The 24,935-nt window shown below is 48.5% G+C and overlaps 1 protein-coding gene across 9 annotated transcripts in view; it reads right to left on the bottom strand.

Moving 5' to 3' along the window:
* Window positions 1-24,935, bottom strand: part of AFAP1 (actin filament associated protein 1) — a 169,467-nt gene that overhangs the window by 76,714 nt on the left and 67,818 nt on the right. For all 9 annotated transcript variants that reach the window (XM_039468405.2, XM_074395851.1, XM_074395849.1 and 6 more), the window contains 2 exons: window positions 15,886-15,994; window positions 4,167-4,378 (listed from right to left, as the gene is read on the bottom strand). In XM_039468405.2, the coding sequence (XP_039324339.1) occupies window positions 4,167-4,378; window positions 15,886-15,994 (321 nt within the window). The remainder of the gene's footprint in view (window positions 1-4,166; window positions 4,379-15,885; window positions 15,995-24,935) is intronic.

Here is a 24,935-nt window from a genome sequence, read left to right as displayed (position 1 = left end):
GGGTGACAGAGAAAGACTCTGTCTCAAATAAACAAAACACATACACACACATTTAACATGTTTATTTAAATGTATATATAAAATGCATTTATATTTATGTGAATAATATATAAAATATACTATTAGATTTGTTGCAACTCCACAGCCCTCATGAGAGAGACAATATAATAATTTGGATACTTTAATAACCTATATTGCTTGGTATCTGCCTATCTCATCTTCTCTTCCTGAAAGACATAAATTATTTTAATAAGAGGATAATATCAATCCATAATGTAGAAAAATGTCCGCCAAGATCTGCTTTCCAGGTGACTAGAGCTGCTCCATCTACGCAACTGACATCCACTCTAAAGATTTTGATTGGCGGCCAGGCGAGGCGGCTCATGCCTGTAATCCCGGCACTGTGGGAGGCCAAGCCGGGCGGATCACCTGAGGTCAGGAGTTGGAGACCAGCCTGGTCAACATGGTGAAACCCCATCTCTATTTCAGAAAAAAAAAAAAAAAAAAAAAAAAAAAAAAAAAAAAAAGATTTTGATTACTCAGGTAAGAACTGAGACTTACCTTAAATGGTTCTTGCTGAATCTTTGTCTATAAAACTAAGAATCAAATCCTTGCCCAAAGCTTCTCCTTCCCCCATTTGTTGACCTGTATTACCTGGGCCAAAGCACAGCTCCTAACAGTCCAAGAGGGCAGATCTGGGTCCCAGAGCTGTGACTCATTTATCAGCATCCTAAGGAGCTTCTTAAATCTCCTGAGTCTGTTTCCTCATTTGCAAAATGTGTTTTGCAGTTATTGTTATTATTATTTTATTGAATTAAGTTATTAGCAACAATAACATCTGCTACCAAGTGCTGAGTGTCCACATCGCATGAGGCATTTCAAGCACCTCCATCAGCATGGTTGCTCATGCTGCAGACTATGAAACCGAGGTACAGCTGATTAAGCAACCTGCCCGAAGTCAGGCAACCTGAAAAGCGGCAGACCCGGACTCCAGCCCCAACTGTGCATGGCCAGAGCCTGCATCTTGACTGTAAACATTCACTGACGAAGGAAGGAAGGAAGGAAGGGATAGCTATTTTCAGAAGCGATTTCTAGAGTCTTTTCCTGTTTCTCTGCTTTTGTTTTCAGATGGAGTCTTGCTCTGTTGCCCAGGCTGCAGTGCAGTGACGCGATCTCAGCTCACTGCAACCTGCGCCTCCCAGGTTCCTGCGATTCTTCTGCCTCAGCCTCCCAAGTAGCTGGGACTACAGATAGGAGCCACCATGCCCAGCTAATTTTTGTATTTTTAGTAGAGATGGGGTTTCACCACCTTGGCCAGGCTGGTGTCGAACTCCTGACCTCATGATCCACCCACCCTGACCTCTCAAGGTGCTGGGATTACAGGCTGAGCCACCACCCCTGGCCTTTCTGTTTTGCTGTTCTGAATCCAGGACTTTGAAGTATACAGATAAGAAATATATCCCCTCCTTTTTAAAAATGCAACTGATCTTAAAAGGAAGAAAAAAATACCTCAACTAACCTCAGATTTTTATGAATGTTTACCATTTCAGATTTTTTGCATTTTGAGTAAGTATAAAAAGGCAACTAATTGTACAATGGAAGGAATCAGAAAGGGAATTTTATTTTTGACTAAATTGTGTAAACTTTTTAAATATAGTAACTGCACGTATTTATGGGGTACAGAGTGATGTTTTGATACATAAAATGTATAGTGATCAGATCAGAGTAATTAGCATACCCACCATCTCAAACACTTAGCATTTCAGAAAGGGAACTTTATAACACATTCTTCCTTAAGTTAAATGCCTCACAAGAGAGATGCTATCAGCACTAGGACAGGCTGTCACCTGGCAGTCCTAGCCGGCTAGATTTCCTGGGACGCTGCCTTTAGAGCAGACAGCAGCAAGCAGGAGGTTTATGAACGGCATCCATCCTGAAGAGAACACTAGGAGTAAGGAGAGGGAGGAACAGGGCGGGCAAAGAAGCCCAGTCTGAGTGGCATCAGGGATACCACCATGAGAGCTCTGGGGCTGGAAAGCCCCGTCGATGCTGCCCAGTGAGTCTAGGTGTGTACCTGCCCCCCACACACTGAATGCAGACCCTGGGGATGGAGCTCGGCCTTGGGCTCTAGGCCCCTCTTCAATGCAGACAGCCCCGAGGTGGGCTCAGCAGCCCTGCCAAGGAAATTCCACCCTGAGGACTGATGCGGGAATCTGGGAACACCGCAGTATCCGCCCCAGAGCTACCTGGGCACAGAAGGAACAAGTTCCAGAAGGAGACAGCAAAAAAAGCTGTTAATGGCGGTAACCTGTGGGAAGACACGAGGGGGAACATCTAGAGGAAGAACATGGCTTTTTCTTTTCTATGATGTTTAAACTTGGAAAGCATTTGCTTTCATCACTGTTCATTATTTTTTATACCAATGGTAATCACCTGAGCCCTGGATCATAGGTCATTTTTGAAAGGAAAGAAGCTTCATAATAAAAATAACTAACTTTGATTCTGCATTTGACCAAAGACAGTGCTTTCACCTAGTTTTTCACTGATTTCTTTTTAAATATTCACAACCACTCCAAATAGTAGGCATTATCATTCTGGTTTTGAAGGGGGAAAGCTGGTAGGACGAGGCGGAAAGAAGTCCAGGGGCTGAGGAAGCAGAGGGCGGGGCCGAGGAAGCAGAGGGCGGGGCCAAGGAAGCAGAGGGCGGGGCTGAGGAAGCAGAGGGCGGGGCCGAGGAAGCAGAGGGCGGGGCCGAGGAAGCAGAGGGCGGGGCTGAGGAAGCAGAGGGCGGGGCCGAGGAAGCAGAAGGCGGGGCCGAGGAAGCAGAGGGCGGGGCCGAGGAAGCAGAAGGCGGGGCCGAGGAAGCAGAAGGCGGGGCAGAGGAAGCAGAAGGCGGGGCAGAGGAAGCAGAGGGCGGGGCTGAGGAAGCAGAGGGCGGGGCAGAGGGGCCGGGACTCAGAACCTCCAACAGCTCATCCCTGTGCGCAACACCGAGCTTCCCCCAGTGGATCTGGAAGCTTCTCTTTTAAATGAAAGTTGATTGTGTACTTTTAAAACATTTATATAATATAGCCACATCTTGTAGCCATTATATCAGGCTGTGAATAAGGACCACAGTCATCTTCTTTTTTCATTTTTTAATATTCCCCATGGCATCATTTTTGGCACATGCTAAATCTAGGAGAAATTCCACACCTGTGGAAAAATATGTACTGTGTTTAAAAACCTGAGCAAAAACATTAAAAATATATAACATCCTAAGAACCTAGTTAAAATAAAAAAGTTTCCCACAATTCAAAGACGAAACTTCTGTTTACAGAAAAAATATATATATAGGATAATCCACTCCACTAGAGTGCTCTACAGAAAATCAATTCTCGCCTTCTGTTTTAGTGATCTTATTTTGAGCAGTGTTTACCCCAAGGTTAATCTGAAGGAAGAACAAAAGGCAAAAACATACTCTTAAAATTCCTAATTCCAAACCAACCACGGTTTCTAAAAAAAAGGAAGCTGGAAAAGGAAGGTGGAGAGGGAGGAAGGGAGGGAAGGAGGGAGGAAGGAAGTGGGGGAGGGAGGGAGGGAGGAAGTAGTGAGGGAGCGGGGGGGGGGGGACGGGGGATGCCATGCCATCCTCCAGGGCTGTAGCCTCCCCGCTGGGGCCTCCACTGGAATCACCCCACAGCAAGGTCCGTGTTCTCCCCTTCCCTGCCTCTCTGTTCCTCACTTGTCTTCCTGTTCTGCCTCTCAGATTAAAAAATAATAATAAAGAATTGGCCCCAAGCTTTCCAAAAGAATTTCCTTTCCTGGCTGCTCCCCGTCCCACTTCTATGACCTGGCTTTGAGGAATCCACTGACTCACTACAAATGAGAAAATCCATCTTGCAACCTCTGGCAAGTTAAAATCTTGTGCATTTTCTTAGATGCAAACCACAGGCACTGCCTGGGAATGGGGATGATTTTGTCCGCTGGCTGTTTGGAGCTGGGAAACCAGCAACCTTGAAGACACAGCATGGGCGAGTGCTCCTTGATGGTGTGTGGGGAACCCTCAGGGTACCTCGCTGAGGTCTGAGCACTGCCCTTCCTGCACAGCTGATGTTAACGGGGACTGGGTATAAACTAAAATTACAGGAACCTTATAAAAATGCAAGCGATTCCAAATGTCTCACCAGCAGCTTGGTGTCTTTGATGACGCAAAGCAGCTTGCTCCACTGGCCGAAGCGCTTCTTCCGCAGCAGGAAGGCGCAGATTTTGGCATCCTTGACCAGGTCCATGGAGGCCTCCTCAGAAGGCCACTGGTGCCGGGTTTTCTTCCCCTTCCCGTCCTCCTCCTCTTCGTCATACGATTCGTAAGAGCTGCTCATCGCGTCCGAGTCATAGTCTGTAAAAAATGAACACACACTGACGAAACGACGTCTTTACCTTGAAGTTTACCCATGGGCTCAAGGGCATATCATTATATTTTTAATCACCATGTAACTGAATGAGACAGGAACTTTTGCGCCTTAAGGAGTAACACACACACAATGCTAAGACTTGGGCAATGGAAACTCAATGGAAAGTTGAAGTGCCTACAAATTCTATGTTTAGGAAAACTGTTTCTAGACTGCTCCACATGGACCGGACCCCATGCTGACCTGACACTGGCTTGACACTGACTCCCCACCATATTCCTGCTGGTAGAGCACTATCCTCATTCTGCAGTGTGTCTGGCCGTGCAAAACTCTTCCCCATGGAGGTCCCCTGCCCTCCCGCATCCACATCTTCATGCTGAAGTCCCCCTGAGGCTGCAATCTGCTTCTCCCTGCTGGCATCCCCACACGCACAACATTTCTGACACTCAAGATGCGACCAATGGCCACCTCTCCCTTCTGGGGCATCCTTGGAACTTTCACAGGAATGTACACCTGTCCATCTAATGGTGCCCGCCTCACTCTATGGCACACTGGCATGTACACTGCTGTGACTTACAGTTTCCCAAAAACATCACCTCTCATTCACCTCAGGTCTCTGCAAGTGCCACGCCCTCTAGCAAGCTTCCTGTCCATCCACTCACCCTCTTGCTTTTGCCTGGTAAACGCTCTCATCTTTTAGGGTTTAACTTCCTGATACCTCCTCCAGCAAACACTCCCTGAATCACCAAAGCTGAGTGCTATGGACTGAACTGTGTCCCCCTCTGAAATTCAACTGTTAAAGCTCCAACCTCAATATGACTGTATGTGGAGACAGAGCTTTTAGGAGGTTACTAAAGTTAAATGAGGTCCTAAGGATGGGGTCCTAATTCCATAGGTCTGGTGGTCTTATAAGGAGAGAGAGAGCATGAGAGAGAGAGAGAGAGAGAGAGAGCGCACCAGCTCTGCTTATACCAGGTGAGGACACAGTGCGTACCTAGCCATAGTGAGTACCTAGTACCTAGTGAGTACAAGCTGGGAAGAGGCCTCACCAGAACCCAACCATGCGGGCAGTCTAACCTGGACTCCAGGACTGAAGACTTCTCCTGTGGAAGCCCCCCACTCCATGGCATTTGTCACTGCAGCCAGAGCAGACTAACACGCTGGGTCAAATGCTCTTTCTCTGAGTCTGCACACACCACAACACAACGTGGATCGCAGCGTGCCTCAATGCTGGCCCCGACTGCAGGCTGTTAGCCCCCTGAAGAAAAGGAGACCATCTTGTTGGAGGCGATCTCCCCAGCAGCTAACAAAGTACCTGGCACACGGCAAGTACCCAAATCACTGCAGAAGGAAGAGCTGTTCGATGTATTTAAACGACACTGGCAAAGCCCTTGGAAGGACAAACAGCATATTAAAAGTGCTTCCTAAATACCAGCGACCATCATTCCTCTCATTCCTTTCAGCTGTGCCAGATGATAGGCTCCCTAGACAGGGTCTGATTCTTCTCTGAATTCCCCTCAGCCCCCAGAAGCATCTGGAACACATTCCTTTCTCAATATACTTAAGGGAAGAACACCTAAACCATAAGTGGATGAGAGCTAAGGAGAACAATGGCCAGTGTGGTTGGCTGTGCAATTTAGCAGAAGTGCCAGAAATGGCAGAGTCTATACAGAAGAGGACCCACATTTTCACCTGCCGGAGACTAGAGTTTAACTTGTACTCGGTAATCGTGTTTGTTTTATAATTTCCTTGCAAAGATTGAATACTAAGAGGGAAGAACAGAAAGATTAAAGTTTAAGTTGAATTTTCAATAATGAAAAGAAGCCCAGGAGGCCAGGTGAGGGGCTCACAGCTGTAATCCGAGCACTTTGGGAGGCCAAGGCAGGCAGATTGCTTGAGCCCAGGAGTTCAAACCAAGCCTGGGCAACATAGCAAGACCCCATCTCCATAAAAAGTAAAAAACTAGCCGGGCATTGTAGGCCATGCCTGTGGTCCCAGCTGCTCGAGAGGCTGAGGCAAGAGGATCACTTGAGCCCAGAAGTCTGAGGCTGCAGTGAGCTGTGATCCTGCCACTGCACTCCAGCTTGGGCAGCAGAACAAGACCCTGTCTTTCTCTCTTTCTTTTCTTTTCTTTTCTTTTTTAATGCTCAGTCCAGGAAGGATTTTAAGCAAAAGCTAAGGGGACTGAAGAGGTAACTTTGGTAACTACATTAGAAATGGACTGGGGTAGAGACGAGGTAAGAGACAGGAGCAACTCAGAGACCATGAGGGACGCGATGAGGGGCTGACTCACAGGTTGGGGGTGACCAGAACCCCAAGCCTGGGTCACAGGTCTCTGCTCCAATTCTCCCCCATGCTGCTTCACATCACCCCTCAGCCCCACAGGCAGGCTGCTCTCACTGGCTCCACATCCCCCTCCAACACCCACCATACTCATCAGCGTCTACACCCACCCAGCACCCCCTGCTTCACATGGCAGCCACAGGTAGCTACTTCAATTTCAATGTTCATTCAAGTCCCCACATTTCAAGGGGCTTGGTGGATAGGATGCTGGGGGGCCCGGGGGGAAACACTCCCCTGCTACTGAAGCTCTGCTGGATGGCACCAGAGCGGGGGGAGTGACAGCTTTACAATCTAGGGCAAAATGCAAGCTGGCATGGAGTCGGGCATGGGGGACAGCACACACAGGGGCACGGGGACAATGGCAGAGAAGACGTCACTTCAGAGCCAGGCTTTGAGACGAGCTGTTGCCAACCAAAAGAAGAAGTCTGAGAAGGAGAAACACAATGAGCGAGAGCACCGACAAGCATCAGCTGCCGCCGAGGCACGGAGGTCCTTCCCGCCTCCGGACAGGACGCGAGTGAGTCCACAAAAGCCAAGTCCGTGGTGACCCTCAGCTGTGCTAGGAAGGGGCAGGGTGCCTCCGGGGCTGACAGCGTCCTACCCTTGACCTGCATGGTGGTTACAAGATGGTTTCTTTATGAGAAATCACTGAGCATATACTATTTTATGCGCTTTCTGGTAAATGTATTTTATAACAAGAGGGTTTTTAAAACGTTGAGCACGGCTAGAACAAGGGTATGTGGAAGGAAATGATGGAACATGAAATGAGAAGACGGGCAGAGGCCAGACCACAGAGCGCGCACTGTGCTCGGATCCAACATAAACGGAGGGGTTCTGGAGGGCCAAGGACAGATCCTAGCTTTACTTCAGAAAGATGATTTTCACAGTGGCGAGGAGGACCATGCAGCCCTGACGGCTCAGCCCACCTGCTGGAACATCAAGTTCAGTAAACAATGAACAAATGAAGAAAGTATTGAATGAGTAAATTCATTATAAATGGGAAAACTACCTTTGATTTCACTCATTCAACAAATATGTTGTGAGCTCTACTCTATGCCAGCCACTTTTTAAAAATTATCTATATTTACATAGCAGGTGCTAGGATAAAGCTACGAAAAGCCAGGCTTGCTCCAGATTTATAAAGGTTGCTCACATCCACCATCTCACTGGCCCTCCCAGCCACCTGCAGATGGGGCACAGAAGACACGAGTCTTACTCAGAGAAAAGGAAGAAGGAGGCTAGAAGACTGTGAGATTCATCTAGGAGCACAGGCTTGGTGAATGACAGGACTGAAACGTGAACCCAAGTCTTCGGGTTTTAAATGGAAAAAGTAAACTATTCTGGTAGGCCTTTTATCCCTGGGAACGAGCCGAGCTCTACAACAATGAAAAAGGTAATCAAGTTCACTGTCTTGCCTTCTTCTAAGAGAGTACAAATAACAGACCCATTTTTAGAAAAACCAGCCAACTTAGCAGCAAACAACAAACAGCCAGAAGGATAAAGGATAATAAACTCTAATGGATAATGAACACCGAGCCTAAAGGAAAATGAACTCTCCAGAAAGTATGCTTAGCGATGACCGCATCAAGAGAAGAGATTCTCACTCATTCAGGATCCCGCTTGGTGGCTCCACCAGCTAGAGCCATGACCTAGGACTTTGAGAAGTTCACCATCTGGGAGACTGGGCGGGTGGCTCACATCTGTAATCCCAGGACTTTGGGAGGCCGAGGAAGAAGGATCACAAGGTCAAGAGATGAAGATCATCCTGGCCAACATGGTGAAACCCCATTTCTACTAAAAAATACAAAAATTAGCTGGGTGTGGTGGTGCGCACCTATAGTCCTAGCTACTCGGGAGGCTGAAGCAGGAGAATTGCTTGAACCTGGAAGGTGGAGGTTGCAGTGAGCCGAGATCGCACGACTGCACTTCAACCTGGTGCCTGGTGATAGAGTAAGACTCTGCCTCAAAAAAAAAAAAAAAAAAAAAAAGAGGTAATGGACACTTTGTGAAAAATTATGAAAGACTCAGAAATGGACAGCAGGGAAAAGAATTCCTGATTGCCTTCTAGTCTTGTAGTAAGTGGTACAGGTACTCACAAAGAGATAAGCAGGAAGGTTTTAACTCAGGGGTACTCAGAGAAGGCACTGATTAGACACAGGCCCATCCCATTCACATGTCTACACCTCATGTAGAGTGAGGCAGCAGACCAAAGAGCTAACAACAGAACTGTGTGAACTCTGTTGAAACGACGTTGTTGATTAGGAAATGCTCTTTGTATCGGTCAGGACTCTCCAGAGAGATAGAAGCCATAGGAGACTGCCAGATGAGATAGACATTTGGATAGACGGATAGATGGGTGGACAGACAGACGGATGGATGGATACATGGATGAATGGAATGATGGACAGGTAGATGAGTGGAAGGAAGGAAGGAAGGAAGGAAGGAAGGAAGGAAGGAAGGAAGGAAGATAGATTAATTCAGGGAATAGCACATGCAATTATGGAGACTGAGAAGTCCCACAAGCTGTCTACAAGCTGGAGACCCTGGGACGCTCGTAGCGTGGCTCAGTCCAAGTCCAAAAGCCTCAGCACCAGGGAAGCAGATGGCGAAAATCTCAGTCTGAGATGAAGGCCTGAGAATCCAGGAGGTGGGGAGTGGGGGAGGGCAGTAGTGCTGGTATAAGTTCTGGGGTCCCGAGGCCAGAATGCCTGAAGTTCTGATGTCCAAGGGAGAAAGATGTCCCCTAGTTCAAGGAAAAGAGAGGCCAAACGGCCCTGCCTCTGTTTCTGCTCTCCCTGGGCCACCATCTGTTCTCTCTGGTGCTTGCCCACACCGAGGGTGGGTCTTCCCCGTGGGGGCCACTCAGACCCACATGCCAGTGTCCTCTAGAGACACCTCACAGATACATTCAAAAATAATGCTTCCCCAGTTCCCTAGGCACGCCTCATCTAGTGAAATTCACACCTCAGATTAACCACCACACTGTTCTTCACCAGAAACTGGCTTCATGGGCAGGAATTACTGTCATAATGTAGTTCTGATGAAATTAAAGAACACTCCAATAAGCTATTATTTTTAACTATAAAATGTTCATTCCAGAAAAAACTGCAGAAAGGCAATGGCAGTACCACACGCGCTGCACATCAGGCACATCAAAGAGCCAGGAACGGCGCCCCGAGAAGGTGGTTAGGGCGTCACGACTTTCCAACGGGCCATGCTTTCTCTCCACCCAAATTATGCAAGAATTTATCTTTAAAAGGCACACAAACCACAGACAAAGGTTAAGTGATGGGCAAGTGTCCTCAGGGGACTGGAGGGCCCTGCAGGCCCGGCCTTTTTGTTTCCATGCACTGGCTTTGCTGAGGCCAGAAGCAGAGACTCAGCAGGCCTCTCTCCTGGTTTCCGACCTCACTTTTCAGAGGGAGGGAAGCGTGAGAAGCTGGCAGAAAACTCGGCTCCTCTAGGGCAGGGGCTGTGGCCCTCCTTCCTCTTGGAGGTCGAGTTCTAAGCACAGTATTAGACGTTTCACCAAAAAAAAAAAAAAAAAAAAAAAAAAAAAAAAAAAAAAAAGAGTTGAAACTCAGTAAAGAAAATCAAAAACAAAGGAAAGGAGGGGAAAAGCACAGCCCTTCATTTATTCAGTAAGTGTTTACTGAGCACATATTACCTGCCAGATGCAAACAGACAAAAGCCCTGGTCCTCTGTGGTCCCACCCTCGGGTGAGGGAGAAAGGGGACAAACGGACGCTCTGAGTGGGGACGCGTCGCACAGCATGATGCTGAAGGAGGGCTGCTTTCCGGAGCTGCTCCTTCAGGTCCCGACGTGGTTTCAGAAGAATGACGACAGTGCTTTGCAGCTGCGTCCAGCGTTTTCAGACTCACAAAGGGCTTTCCCCGCTATCCTTCCAGCTGCCCCACACAACTCTGCGAAGGCGAGGCGTCCGGAGTGGAGAGAGAGGCTCTCCATCTCACACCCTCACTTCGGCCATATCATTTTCTGCTTGAGACTTTTACAGGATCAAAATGTAGGAGCTATTTAGGGGTCACAAAGTTTTGCACGATTACTATCCTTCTGTATGACAGATTTCCCGCTCTTTCATGCTGCTGTGATCGTGTAAAGGGGCTGGGGTGGGGGCGGTGAGCAGGGAGCAGCAGGCGGCAGGTAAAGGGGTGAGGAGCGAAGTCTGCGGAAGAACTTCAGCTTGAACTCTGCGTGCGACCGGAAGTCACCAGAAGCTTGTGAACAGAGAAGAGATCTGACTTAGGCTTCAAAATGGCCAATCTACATCCTAGACCTCACTCTGGAGGAACATAGCAAGTCATTTAACTTATTTGTGACTCTGTGTCTTTAAGATTAATCTTGTCTCTCTCGGAGTTACTGTGAGGATAAAACGAGGGACGAGGATAGCGCCTTGTGAACCTGAAACCCCGGAACAGGTGTAACATGCTGTGCACGGGACCATCCATCAGGCTCGGAGGAAGTGAGGGATCATCTCCAAACACCAGCTGCATCACATGATGTGTCTCACTCACACATACCCACACCCCATGGAATCAGAAAGGGCATTTCAATCAATCCCCCTTTAGTAGGGAGAGGGGAAGAGGACAAAACAGAGAAATCAGAAGGCTCAACATAAAACTGAAATCTAAGTCGGAAATCAAAACACCCAATGAGCATTGTGGTGAGTTGATGTCCTGTCAGCGTAGCTGAACTGGAACACCCCTTCCATGGCTCGGAACGGGCTGGAGTAGGGTTGGCCACAAGAGAAGCTGTGAGGGATGTGGAAGGAGAGCCCGTCTCTGAGGCCAGCACAGGGAGCCAGGCCCTGCTGAGGCTCCAGCACGCGGCTCTGCTGGGGTGGGGCAGCCATGGGCTCCGCTCCCTGACGCTGCAGGCTCCACCCACTCCAGAAGGCGGGAGCAAGCAAGTAGCCGTAGCCCTGTGCACTCCCTCCTCCCTCCGCAACCATTCCTGATCACTGCCGAACGGTTTGGTTGGATGGTCAACACTGAAGAGGAACATGATTGATAAACAGGTAACGTGGTGGGAGTGGTGGTGCACACCTGTAATCCCAGCACTTTGAGGGGCTGAGGCAGGTCAGGAGTTCAAGACCAGCCTGGCCAAGATGTTAGAACCCCGTCTCTACCAAAAAAAAAAAAAAACAAAAATTAGCCAGGCGTGGTGGCCCACGCCTGTAATCCCTACTTGGGAGGCTGAGGCAGAGAATTGCTTGAACCTGGGAGGCAGAGGTTGCAGTGAGCTGAGATCGCACCACTGCACTCCATCCAGCCTGGGCAACAGAGTGAGACTCCATCTCAAAACAAAACAAAACAAAACAAAACAAAACACAACAAAAACAAAACAGGTAACAAACAACTGGTCTGCAGAAGATGCTGTCAACAGACTTTCACAGATGTGTACATGATGTAAACAGACCTCAGAGAGAGAGGATCCTGATACTTGAGTAAATACCATGACTCACTGTATCTACACCAGTCAGCCTCATTCCCCAGACTTCTTGTCCAAATGGGCTCATGTACATGTGGACCTGGTGGCAGGGATTGAGGTTACGCACGGAACTCGGTAAACACGGACCTCACTCGTGGAAATTCATCCATCTCCAGGTACTTCCGAGTACCATACCTGCAAACAGCAGAGGCCAACACCAACCTCCCGCCCCACACCCCGCCCGGACGCCATCCCTGGGATAGCAGCCGGCACCTAATGGCAGGTTGTTATCGCTGGTCCGCTTCCATCACAAAGAGATCACTAAAATAAACTTGCCTTCCGGATCCACAGGGCCTTAGAGAATCAATGCCCTGCTCTGCATCGTGGGATCCCCACGGCACTGCTTCCGACCAGGGAACGCACTCTACAGCCACTGAAGTACAGGACAATGGGCCTGAGCTCAGGAAATTCACTCATCTTGCCATAGTCCCCAGTAACCTGAAGTCACTCACCCAATAGGTCAAAATAATTTTTTCTGAATATTCAGTTATAGTGCCAGCCAACTGGTGACACCTTGTGGGCTTGGTGGCAACAGACTAGACTATCTTCTGGCAGTATACCTTCTGACTTGGTGGTGCTGTTTCTCCCACAGCCCAGATTCACAGCCCAAGGATCAAGCAGTGAAAGGAGAGGAGTCTCTTCTCACTATTACCCACAGTGACCCACTAACAACATGTTTCCTCTCCTTCCCTAAAATGCTGGACTGCACTGGTCTAAGGCAAAGATACGGCAACGGTTTCATTGAACCGGAAGCAGGAACTGCCACCTGGTCACACCAGGCTCTTCATGTCAGTAACAGGCAAAGAAGCAGCTCCTGCCGTGGCTGAGGTGACGGACCCCAACCATGAGGAAGCTGTTACCCCATAGTGGGAGTAAGGAAGAACGTGCAGGGGCACTGAGAGACCCCACCGAGTGCCCCTCTGTGGCCTCACACCCTCTGATGAAACGTAATGAAGTCATGACCATCCAAGACAGAAGTGCTACTGAAGGCCCAAACCTTTCAGGAAAGGAAGTCGGATCACCCACCAAGAAAAAAACCACAACCCACCATGGGGTTTGATGAGGGCAGTCGGAATATGAAAGGAGCAGCAGAAGGAAGTGATCCATTCTAGCCATGAACACTGACCAGGTGTGGAGACAACCTGTTACAGGCTTTCCTGCCTTGTTTTGATAAGAATGTAACTGTACATAGAAATGAATTCTTCTTCCCCGCTCTCCCAGGCCCCCACCGTCTCACATAAGAAGGGCTAATAGGAGTCAATCTTGTGTTAATATCTTGGAATTTAGGTTATGGGCTCTAGAAGAGAATGGATGTCACCCGAATGCTGGACAAAGGGGCTCCGTCTCCTCTGCGAGGAGCTGGGGAGTTTCCCGTCCCCGGGCGATGGTGGAATCACGTCTGGCTCAAGCACGCGCTGCTGTCTCCACTGGGAAACTCAGTGTGGCTAAAAGAGGTATGCATGGGGGCCAAGCTGACCAAAGAGAAACTGCGGTGGTTTTCTACTGTATCCGCCTAGCAAGGCCGGAACCACACTTCCCAAACTTCCCTTTCCTAGACGATTCTGGGCTAGGGTGGCCACGAGAGAAATCGGGAGTGATATGGAAGGCAGAGGGGAGCAGCGGCCCGGACTCCGCAGGTCGGCGAGGGACAGGGACTGCTGTGGCTGGCATGGGCTGCTGCTGGTCACCCATGCCATCAGGAGAGATGCGGGCTCCAGTCTGTCTGTCCCGCTTCCCAATTCCTCACCTAGCCCGACCGGACACAGCAGAAACTGCCTTCTTCCAAGGAAGAAGTTCTCACAATTGCACAGGCTCTCATTCCTTCAATGACCTCTTCGATCCATGACATTCAAAGTGGTTTGGCTTCTCTGATGAGACCATAACCCACACACATTCAACAAAACCATCTCAAAGTTCGCATCTAACTGAGGGTGACAGGATCCTGAACTGAGCTGACAAGTCAACCCACACTGTTGTTCTTCAAGGGAGGGGCGGCTGCCATCCTGGGCCGCCAGCTGAGAGTCCCGCGTTGGAGAAGCGGCCGGCCGTGCACCACCGCTGCTGTCTCCGCGCTCCCCAGGCGTCAGCTCCCCGCTCACCTTTCCTTCCAGGCTCAGCGGCTGAGGAGCAGCCCCAGCGAAGAGGCTGTGAGCCACCAGCTACATGCAGCTCCTCAGAAAGAAAATTACCGACAGCCCGCAAAATCAGTCACTCTGCTTCCAGCCTTGAAAGTACACTGCAGGGGGAAGGCCAGAGACAAACGTCCCAAATGCTAGAAAGTAACCTAACAAGAAAACGTACTTGTCTTTACTCACTGCCATTACAAAGACAGGAAACAATGAAGTTCTGAGGTACATCAAGACATTTAATTTGTTTTCTAATTAATCTACTATCTTCTTAAATAGTCGACAAATTATTCTCAAAACCTAAAAATCCATAACCACCTTGTCAGGACTATACCTTTTCTCATCCAGCGCACAACAACTATTCACTGGCATGCGGCCCAGCTGTGCCCGGCCTGCTCCAGAAGCTGCGGAGACAGGCGGGCGAGCGAGCAGCCTGTGCCCTCAGGGGCATCAGTGCAGCTGGCCTGGCTCTTCCGCCTCCCGTGCCCACACTCAGAGAAGCAAGCCAACGGGGAAGCTCCCGTTACGACCTCCTTCCAGCCATCAAGACAGAGCCTGCTTCGGTGGAACAGCTGCGTCCACAAACTGCCATGGAGACAAAGCCAAACTGCAAAGTCTCTGTGTGGCAGGGAACAGCCAAAGGACTCCGGGTAAAAGGACAGCGACTCCCTAAGGAGACAGATGAAGCCAAAGACCACGCCCAGAGCATCAACACACCAGCAGCCTTCCGAGTACAACCAGCAACCACTCTGTCACTTGCCACCCAGCTGTCTTTTATTTTTAAAAAGCCGACTGGATTCTGTAAGTTCACATCTATTCAACTATTCAACTATATTATGAGATGGTAGCTCCCTGCCAGACAGATACGGAAAGAGATACACAGCAACAATTAAATAAAAACAAATTCTCGAGATTCAACGCTGGCATGTCACGCTTTAGCCGAACTTGAAGCTGGGTACTAACGAACGGGTAGCTCTGCGCGCCACCGGCAGGCACCTAACTGGGTCCGGGAGGACCAGGGCTTAGGCAAAAACTGTCTGACGGAACCCGTCCCCCAAGACAAGAAAAAGCCGGACGTCTACGACCGAGACGCGTATTTGTGCTGTACCCAGTTGTTTCCAGCCCAACAGGCAGGCTGCTGGAAACTGTTCTAACCGTGGCAGGAGGGATGCAGCCCAAGAGCATCAAAGACTGAGGAAGTGGGGGCTGTAGCACGCACCCAAAAACATACCGCAAAGAGCCATTTCTCTTCTGTATGCTGACGCCTGTCGCCACAGCAGTAAGCTTTCCCTGCCTTTGAGACGCCAGGAGGACAGCAGGCGGAATAGACAGAGGCTTGCGTGAGGCACCCGGTGTCCTTCTCAAAACCTTTCCTCCACTGACAATCTCTTTGGGTTCCAAAATAACTTGGCCCATGTGTTTATTGCCCTGTTCTCCTTCCTGCCCAGAAAGCGGACAGGCTCTGCAACAGTGCCGCAGACCACAGGCGGCGTGGCTGGGCAGGGCTGGCCACTCACTTGACGTGATGTATTCTGGAGCTTTTCCGGGGCTCAGCGGCACGGCTTCCTCGTAATAACCTTCCGGGAGGGAGGACGTGGGCAATGGCGGAGGCCCACTGTCGGGAGGCTGGGAAGAAAGGAAAAGCGACACAGGAATCAGCATGACCATTAGAAGGAAATTCGGTATTTCCAGTTAGCAGATGTGGCCGGTCTTTTCCTCTTTCCTTTGTAAAGTCTCTCAAAAGAGAACCTCATCCTTCGAAGAGGCTCGGGAGGCCAGTCCTGATGCGTCTCTCCACTTTCCTGCGCACATCCCCGCCCCAGCCCGGCCGCATGCCGTCCAGGCCACACCGGATCTCCAGGTTCCGCGTGCGTGCAGCGTCTCACCGGAGCATCTGCAGCACGAACTCCCCTTCCCCTGCGTAGGACTGAGCCTGTTCAGACCCTGCCCCAGGGTCCGAGACAGTGTCTGCGCGTCCCTTTTTCCTCACACACTCCACACACGCCAGCCTTTGCTGGTCTCAGACTCTGCCTGAGATGCCAAGGCTCTGCCACAGGCGGTAGGCTCTGGGGACACAGATACTCAGGCGCACCCAGCACCTACCACAGAGTGAGCTGGGCAGCCACGCTGGCTGAGTGCATGAGTGAGGCTTGCCCACATTCTCACCATATCCCTGCTGTGTGCTAGGAAAGCTTTAAAAAAGCCAGTCACCTGGGAGCCACTCTCTAAAACAAACTAGAAATTATTCTCCAGAGATGGAATCCATTCCTTATTAAAACCAATCATGTCACAGTTTTTTAACACACTCAGAGAGTGATGCACTCTCGGGTTGTGAAGCCACAGCCTTAGAATATGGAAGAGCTGGGGGCTCACTCCACACCTTGGGACAACCTATGCCCCACCTGGCCTTCAGGACTCCGCTCAAGTCCCATCTTTTCTTAAATGTTCCTGACAGCTCTAATCCACCCCAGCCTCTCCCTCCTACAACCATCTACAGGACTTGCTGGTGTGTCTCTCCCTGGTCCTCCTGCCAACAGGGACAGCTGAATGGCAGAAAAGCCAGCATTTGCCCAGTGTCTGCTCTCTGGCCAGCACTATGCTAGGCACTTCTGCACTGGCTACAGGAACGTCAATCAATCCACACGGGAATCCTTTAGGGCACGTGTTCTATTACCTTATATTTTACAGATGCAGAAACGGAGGTTCAGAATCTAAACCTGCTCAAAATCAGACACTAAGTAACTGCCAGCTGGAGTTTTCAAACACCAGGTCTGTCTGTTAAAGACCTTTTCAATATTCATATTCTCTCTCCCCTTTTTCCTATGAATAGCATACAGCAATTTCCCACTACCTAGATTCTGTAAACAAACTGGGACGAGGTATGTCACCAGGAATGGAAGAAAGCAGAGGCCCCAAATTGAAATCTCCTCAGTTACAGTTCCAAGTAGAACAATGTTCTATTGAAATTATGGGGCTGTTGTGTTTTTTCTAATGTAAACTCTCCAGAAAATGTGACTCCATCACTTTCTATATAACTCATCTCCGAAGCCAAGAAGGCCTTTGTGAATGACTCATCACCCACTGCAGATTCAACCCGTACCTGCCTCTCACCAGATGAAGAGGAGAACTCACTCCGGATCATCCGCAGAATATTCCTTCATGGACTTCCAGACAGTTCCTCCCTCCCGCCCCCAGTCCTTGTTCCCGAGGCTAAATAACTCCGACTCCTTTGCCCTCCTAACAGAAGGCTGGCTTCCCAAACCGTCACCATTCTGTGGCGTTATGCTGGACCATCTCCAGGTCCTTCATATCTCCATACAGAGGCAGCTCTTCCAACAGAACCTGACACGTGGTGCCCAGCACCAGGCGAGGTCTGTACAGGAGGCCACATCCCAGTTAAAGTCTCTGCTGGTTGCTTTTGGAAAAGAGCTGCTTGAGTCACTGAATAAAACTGAGTATCTTTTATTCATGAAACACAGGGTGTTCCAACTTCCTTTTAGCATAGTCAAACAATCAAATTATTCATGTCCTGGAAAAGCATGACAAATAGCTGAATCAAACAAATGTTTGTGAAATAGTACAGGTCAGACTCCCTTCCTGGGTGCTGCAAGGAACTTACTCTCTGAATTGATGGGGTTCTGAGCAGACACTTTCAAACCCTATTACTGGTGGTCATGTACTTGGCATAACCTTTTCAGTACGCCTCTGAGACCCAATAATTCCACTTCTAAAAATATATACCAAAAAGGTCAATTGGTCACATGAATATATATATATGGATGTTCAATACAAGTTTGTTTAGTAAAATCCAAAACAATCTACATGTTCAAGAGAAGACCACTCAGATATATTGCTACATCCACAGACAGACAGACACTTAAAAGGCCAGTCCATGTGTACAGTCATTTACTTTAGAAACCTCTGCAAGATGCTGCTGAAGGAAAGAACACAGGTGTACTATGATCCCTTTACACAACGTGTGTGTTTATGCTTACATATACACAAAGGCAGAAGGTCATTCACCAAAAGTGTCAATAGTGGCTGCCTCTTTTTAGATTCAATCTGGAATGCTTCAATTTTCTGCATAGTATGTTATTTTAAATATCATTTAAAAAATAGAACTACCTTCATTTTGAAATAATACTCCTCAGAAAATAATACCGCTAGAGAATCACTCCACTCTCAAATACCACTTATCCTTGAAATCAGACACTTCAGGCTTGTTAAAGTCAAACAGGAGAAGAGCTGAACAGATGAGCAAACCGTCACTGACTACCACTCTTTCCAGAGGAGCAAGCCTTTCCGATCCTTTCCAATAGAGAAGAATTCACTGAAAGCACAATTCATGGAATTTGCAAAGGTACACAACAGGGGAGGCAGGCTTCCAACAGGGGCCCTGGGAAAGCAGAGGCCGGGCAGGAAATAAGAGAGTCCAGTGAAGGGTGAAGACTCAGGCGCACAGCCGCGTCACGTCCAGGGCCGGCTTGTTCCTGCACTTCTGCAACCTGCCAACACTCCACGTCCCCATTCCCTCACCTAAAACAAGGGCGTCAGGTCATGACAACCTCCAGTGCCCGCCCAGCTCTGAGAGTCCAATGCCAGCACTCGTAGAAAGTTCCAGGTCCACAGACAGCAAGGCCAACTTTACCTCTTCCAAACTTCCGTTGAGAGCCAACCCTGTGTCCTCCCACAGGATGAAGGACGTGCGAATCTCTGTCCTTCAAACGTGCCACTGAATGTCAGCACCACACACCACCACGGAGTCAGTCAACTCCCCCTCACTATCGGGAGAGATCCAGCCTGTGCACATACCCCTCATACGTCCTACATCTGTCCCCGCTGTTTCCTGTGCTGCCACTCACAAAACACAAGCTAAGAAAACAAGGGTCACTGGGCTGGGTGCAGTGGCTCCCGCCTGTAATCCCAGCACTTTGGGAGGCTGAGCTGGGCGGATCACGAAGTCAAGAACTAGAGACCAGCCTGGCCAACTTAATGAAGCCCCATCTCTACTAACAATACAAAAATTAGCCGAGCGTGGTGGTGGGTGCCTGTAATCCCAGCTACTCGGGAGGCTGAGCCAGGAGGCGGAGGTTGCAGTGAGCTGAGATGGCACCGTTGCACTCCAGCCTGGGCACAGAGCAAGACTCCATCTTGGGGAAAAAAAAGAAAAAGGGAAAACAAGGGTTCAAAGTCTAACCATCATGGCATCTTTAGACACTTAAAAAGAAATATGAGAAACTACCCTCCTCAGAGAACAACTCATCTTCACCCCTGCTGTGCCCTGGAAATGAGAAGGAACCTGCACTGTGCCAGTGACTAGGGAACTCTCAAGTTCACTAAAATATTTTCCCTCAAATTAATACTTGAGTAAAAGCTCCTGAACCTTTGAATTTAGAAAATCTTATCTATCTTCAGGTGTTGTAAATTTCTCCCATAAGGTCTCCATCTTGCACTAGAGAAAATCAGTACTTACACAGCAGCAGAGCCGTCTAACCTATGCTTGCAGGCTTACAGGACTGGCCATAATTTTAATTCCCATCTTTTGGAAAGGAAAGCCGCTCGGTATCTGTCATTGCTACTTTAATGAAAAGCGAATTCTTTAAACAAAAAGAGAATTCTCTTTCCAATAATAATAATAATAATAATAATAACGGCTGTAGTGGGAGGACCGCTTGAAGCGAGGAGTTCAAGACCAGCCTGGGCAACATGGCAAAATCCCATCTCCCCCTCCCCCCAAAAATACAAAAATTAGCCAGGTATGATGGTGCACACCTATAGTCCCAGCTACTAGGGAGGCTGAGGTGGGAGGACTGCTCGAGCCTGGGAGGCCAAGGCTGCAGTGAGTCATGATCGTGCCACTGCACTCCAGCCTGGGTGACAGAGTGAGATGCTGTCTCGAATCAATCAATAATTATGTTTGTAAAATGATATGGCATAAAAACAGTGATAATTATTATTGTTATTACTACAGGTCAACAATCTCTTCTCCAAAATGCCTGGGACCAGAAATGTTTCAGATTTTGATTTTTGTTTTGTTTTGTTCTGGATTTTGGGATATCTGCATTATGTACTTACTGCTTGAGCATCCCAAATCCCAAAATCCAAAATCCAGAATCCTCCAAAATCCAAAACTTCTTGAGCACTGACATGATGCTCAAAGGACATGCTCACTGGGCATTCTGGATTGCCAGAAGCAGGATGCCCAGCCTGTACTGGCCATCTGCCTACAATGTGGCAGCCACGGTCCTGGGATGCTTGATACATATTTTCTCTCGTTCAGAAAGTAACACTCCGATGTCAGCATCTCAGTTACGATTTCACAGATGAGGAAATCGAGACTCCGGAGATTAAAGACCCTGCCCGGGGCTGGACATGCTCATCCACAGAAGTCAGCCAGAGTGGGCGCGGCCTGCTGACCTGGAAGCTGTGGCACAGCAGTGTGGCATCTGTTGCTTCTGCAGCCTCAGCACCTACCCCACAGGGGCTTAGCAGACAAGCTGTAAAGAAGGAACCAACCAATCGACCGACCAAGACTGCACGGGTCCAAACCATTGGCCGCCACATCACACAGCACAAGCAGAGGCGCCATTTCTTAGAAAGACTCCCCTCCCCGCACCCAGCACAGACCCAGCACCTTCCCACCTTCCGCTCAGCTCACGGCAGGCGCTTCGCCCTGGGTCTGCTGCTCCCCACTGCCTTCCCTACCCCTACCTCAATCTGTTGCTTAGTCCTTTCCATGAGAAACACCAATCAATGACAAGATCTGATCTTACCTGAGAAATACATACACCTAGGATGTGGAATCCCTTTCTGACTTTAATTTTATATATACGACGACACCTCTAGATTCTGTTTTTCTGGTAACAGGGATTAAAATCTGTTAAGAGTAACAGCCAAAAAATATATAATCTGAAATAAGAAAATCAGGGCTCAAGTTCCAATTCCATGCATATTGGCAAAACCCTTTTCTAACTGACGTATTTTAGCAGCACCCCGTGGCATTCATGCCAAAATCTAACCTTCCCGTGCTGCTGCTCATCTGCAGAAAGGAACCCTGCCGCTAAGGGAAACTGAGGACTGGTCCAAAGTCATTTGCAATGGATAATAAAATGTTATAGTTTAAGCTGCAAAAATGGTTTCTAACACTAAGAATTCTGATTACATACTCTTCTCTGTGAAATGCAAGTCTTTACCCAAATCACACCCCATTCCATCGTGATCACTGTGAAGTCTGCATTCCACACGGGCTTCAGTAAACACTGGGAAGACTGTCACACATACTTTCCTCAAGTTTCTCTCCTTTTACTTATGCATGACAAAGAATGAGAGCCCTGTGGGGCCATGCCATCTTCCCTCCCTTTACCACCAGCAGGCAGGCATCCAGATGGAAGGCCAGGCGACCCACCAGGGGCGTACACAGGACAGAGTGGAATCCAGCCATAAAGTGAATTGAAAACAAAGATGCCACTGGGATCAGACATGAGCCAGAACTGAGATTCCTGACAGACGGGTGAAAAAGGCAAACAAGACAGCTCACACCCACCAAAGGGTCACATCTGATGCCACCGGACAATGAATGCTTTTCTTGTTTTAAACCGTGGGCTTTAGCCCCAACTCTGCAACTGGTAAAAGAGCCAATTTTGTCACAGACTCTCAAAGAGCCTTGCAATGTCATCTGTCAAACAGATAACGAGGCTGCTGTGAGTACCGGAGAAAGGACTAAACGCAATCGACGAGAAGACAGAAACGCCTGGTAGCCACACTTCCCGGCTGCAGGCCAGGTGTGGGGCTCACACCTGCAGTCCCCACTACTCAGGAGGGCAAGGAGAGAACCACTTCAGCCCAGGAGTTCAAGACTGGCCTGGGAAACATGGCAAAACCCCGTCTCCACAAAATATACAAAAATTAGCCGGGTGTGGTGGTGTACATCTGTATGTAGTCCCAGCTACTCGGGAGGCTGAGGTGGGAGGGTCACTTGAGCCTGAGAGGTCAAGGCTGCAGTGAGCTGTGATCATGCCACTGCACTCCAGCCTGAGCAACAGAATGAGACCCTCAAACAAAACAAACAAACAAACAAACAAAAACTTCACTGTCCTAGAGACAGAAAGCAGAACGGTGGATGCCAGGGGCAGGAGGCAGGGGAGTGGGGGAGAATGGGGAGTTAGCGTTTAAGGGGACAGCGTTTCCACTTGGGAAAAATAAGGAGATGGATGGTGTTGACGGCACCACAATACTACGAATGCACTTCATGGTATTTCAGTTATTTTAAATATACTGAACTGTACACTTAAAATGACTAAAATGCTACTTTTTTTTTTTTTTTTTTTTGAGACAGAGTTTCATTCTTGTTGTCCAGGCTGGAATGCAATGGCACAATCTTGGCTCACCGCAAACTCTGCCTCCCCGGTTTAAGCGGTTCTCCTGCCTCAGCCTCCCTGGTAGCTGGAATTACAGGCATGCACCACCACACCCAGCTAATTTTGTATTTTTAGTAGAGAAAGGGTTTCGCCAAGTTGGTCAGGCTAGTCTCAAACTCCTGACCTTAAGTGATCTGCCTGCCTCAGCCTCCCACAGTGCTGGGATTACAGGCGTGAGCCACCGCACCTGGCCTAAAATGGTAAATTTTATGTTATAGGTATTTTACCACAATAAAAGGAAATTTCACCATATCTGCTGGCATAAAAAGGCATCAAATTTACATAAGCTTTGGACCTAAAGTACCAATGAATTAAGTTGCTCCCTGCTACCCCTTGAAACACAATGTAACCTCAGGCTGCTTGTCAAACGAAAATATGTCAAGAAAATGCCTTGATCTAGAATTGTATGTATTGCAGGACAGCCCCAAAAGGAGCCTATCTTGCTCTTTTTTCTCCTCAGTCACGAAGATGTGAGATATCCCTAGCTGAGACACAATGCAACACTGAAGAAGGGTCGGGGGTGCCGCACAAACTACGCTCCTACGGTAAGACCCCTTAAGCGAGCTGGCTGCAGAGAGCTGGGCAGTGGGTCACAGCAGCCAGCGTCAGCACAGACGGGATCCATTTCCCAGGACCTACCTGGGCTCGCCTTTTCAAAGGCTTTTTTAGCACTTGCTGCAAACGAAACTCAATCAGTCTGATAGTTGCACAACTCTCCCTTGAAACAAAACAAGAATATTTTGAAAAGCACAGGCCAGGCACAGTGGTTCACACCTATAATCCTAACACTTTGGGAGGCCAAGGCATGTGGACTACCTGAGCCCGGGAGTTTGAAACCAGCCTGGGCAACATGATGCAAACCCTGTCTCTACTAAAAATACAAAAAAAATTAGCCGGGCATGGTGGTGTGTGCCTATAATCCCAGCTAACTGGGAGGCTGAGGTGGAAGAATCACATGAACCAGGGAGGCAGAAGTTGCAATGAGCCCAGATCGCACCACTGCACTCTAGCCTGGGCAACAGAGCCAGACTGTCTCCAAAAAAAAAAAGACAAAAGCACAGCCAGCTCTCCCACAAACCGTTTTCTGAATAGATGCATATTTTAGTCTATCTGAGTCTGCCCTTGAAAAGCCAGGGAGAGAAAGCAGAGTATAAAACATGCTACAGCCCACACTTGTGACTTCCAAGGTTTGGAAGTTCTAGACTTCCACACTACACACACATCTCATCTCTTGTGAGCACTTCCGAGGACACATGAGCCAGGCAGGAAGAAGCACTAAGTCACACAGGGCACCTCAGTCTTTATTATAAACTATTGAATACGGGTTGTATTACACACTAAAAGGATAACAAGGTAAAAGATAACCTGTTTGTTAAAGAGTTTATAATACAAAACACCATGACAGAAGGCAATATTCAATTCACGCCACAAAACAGGAAAAAGCAAGTGCAGCTGTGGGTCACTGCATGAGAACCAGGACCTAGCTGCAGTCAGTCGGACACTAACAGTCCTTCAATGGTTTGCTGCTGCTCTCACACAATTCCCAACTTCTCATCACAACACACAGGTCCTTTGTAATTCAGCCCCTGCAGAGAATTCCGGCCTCAGCTGTGGATTTCCTGCCCAAATCCCATTATCCAGCAAGGCAGAGCTACCTGCAATGCTCCTGGTGTAACTGGCTGTTTCTCTGGCTTGTGCTTTAATTTACAGCACACTCTCTGCCTGGCACAGCTGCCTACCCGTTCCATCTTGACCTCATTATAAGCAAATTCTCTTGAATCAATTCACCAATAGCAAAATGACCAACTGGCCAAAAGTCAATTCGTTAAAGGCAAACTGAATGTACTTAGTGACTAGCTGCCTTGCTAAATCCCAAATTCACTAAAAAACTATCAGAAAACTACAGCCGAGCTATCTTAACCAAGCCCCACCTCCCTGACTCACGGAGTTGACAGCTGCTCTGTTCTCCTGTAAAACACCCTGATATCCCTAAGATGCCAAACATTCATGGCTGCAGGCTCCTCTCTGGGTGTCTACAAAAACCGTCCCACCTGTTGAGTTGTGTATTCACCAAGAGTCAGCTATGTTCTTTAAATTCTTATTACTATAATTATTCACTTGAATTTGATCATTACATAACAAACCAATGA

The sequence above is a fragment of the Saimiri boliviensis genome, chromosome 3, assembly GCF_048565385.1.
Source record: "Saimiri boliviensis isolate mSaiBol1 chromosome 3, mSaiBol1.pri, whole genome shotgun sequence".
NCBI classification, from domain to species: domain Eukaryota; kingdom Metazoa; phylum Chordata; class Mammalia; order Primates; family Cebidae; genus Saimiri; species Saimiri boliviensis.
Note: the sequence above shows the minus strand (reverse complement) of the source record. Positions and strands in the feature narration are given on the sequence as shown.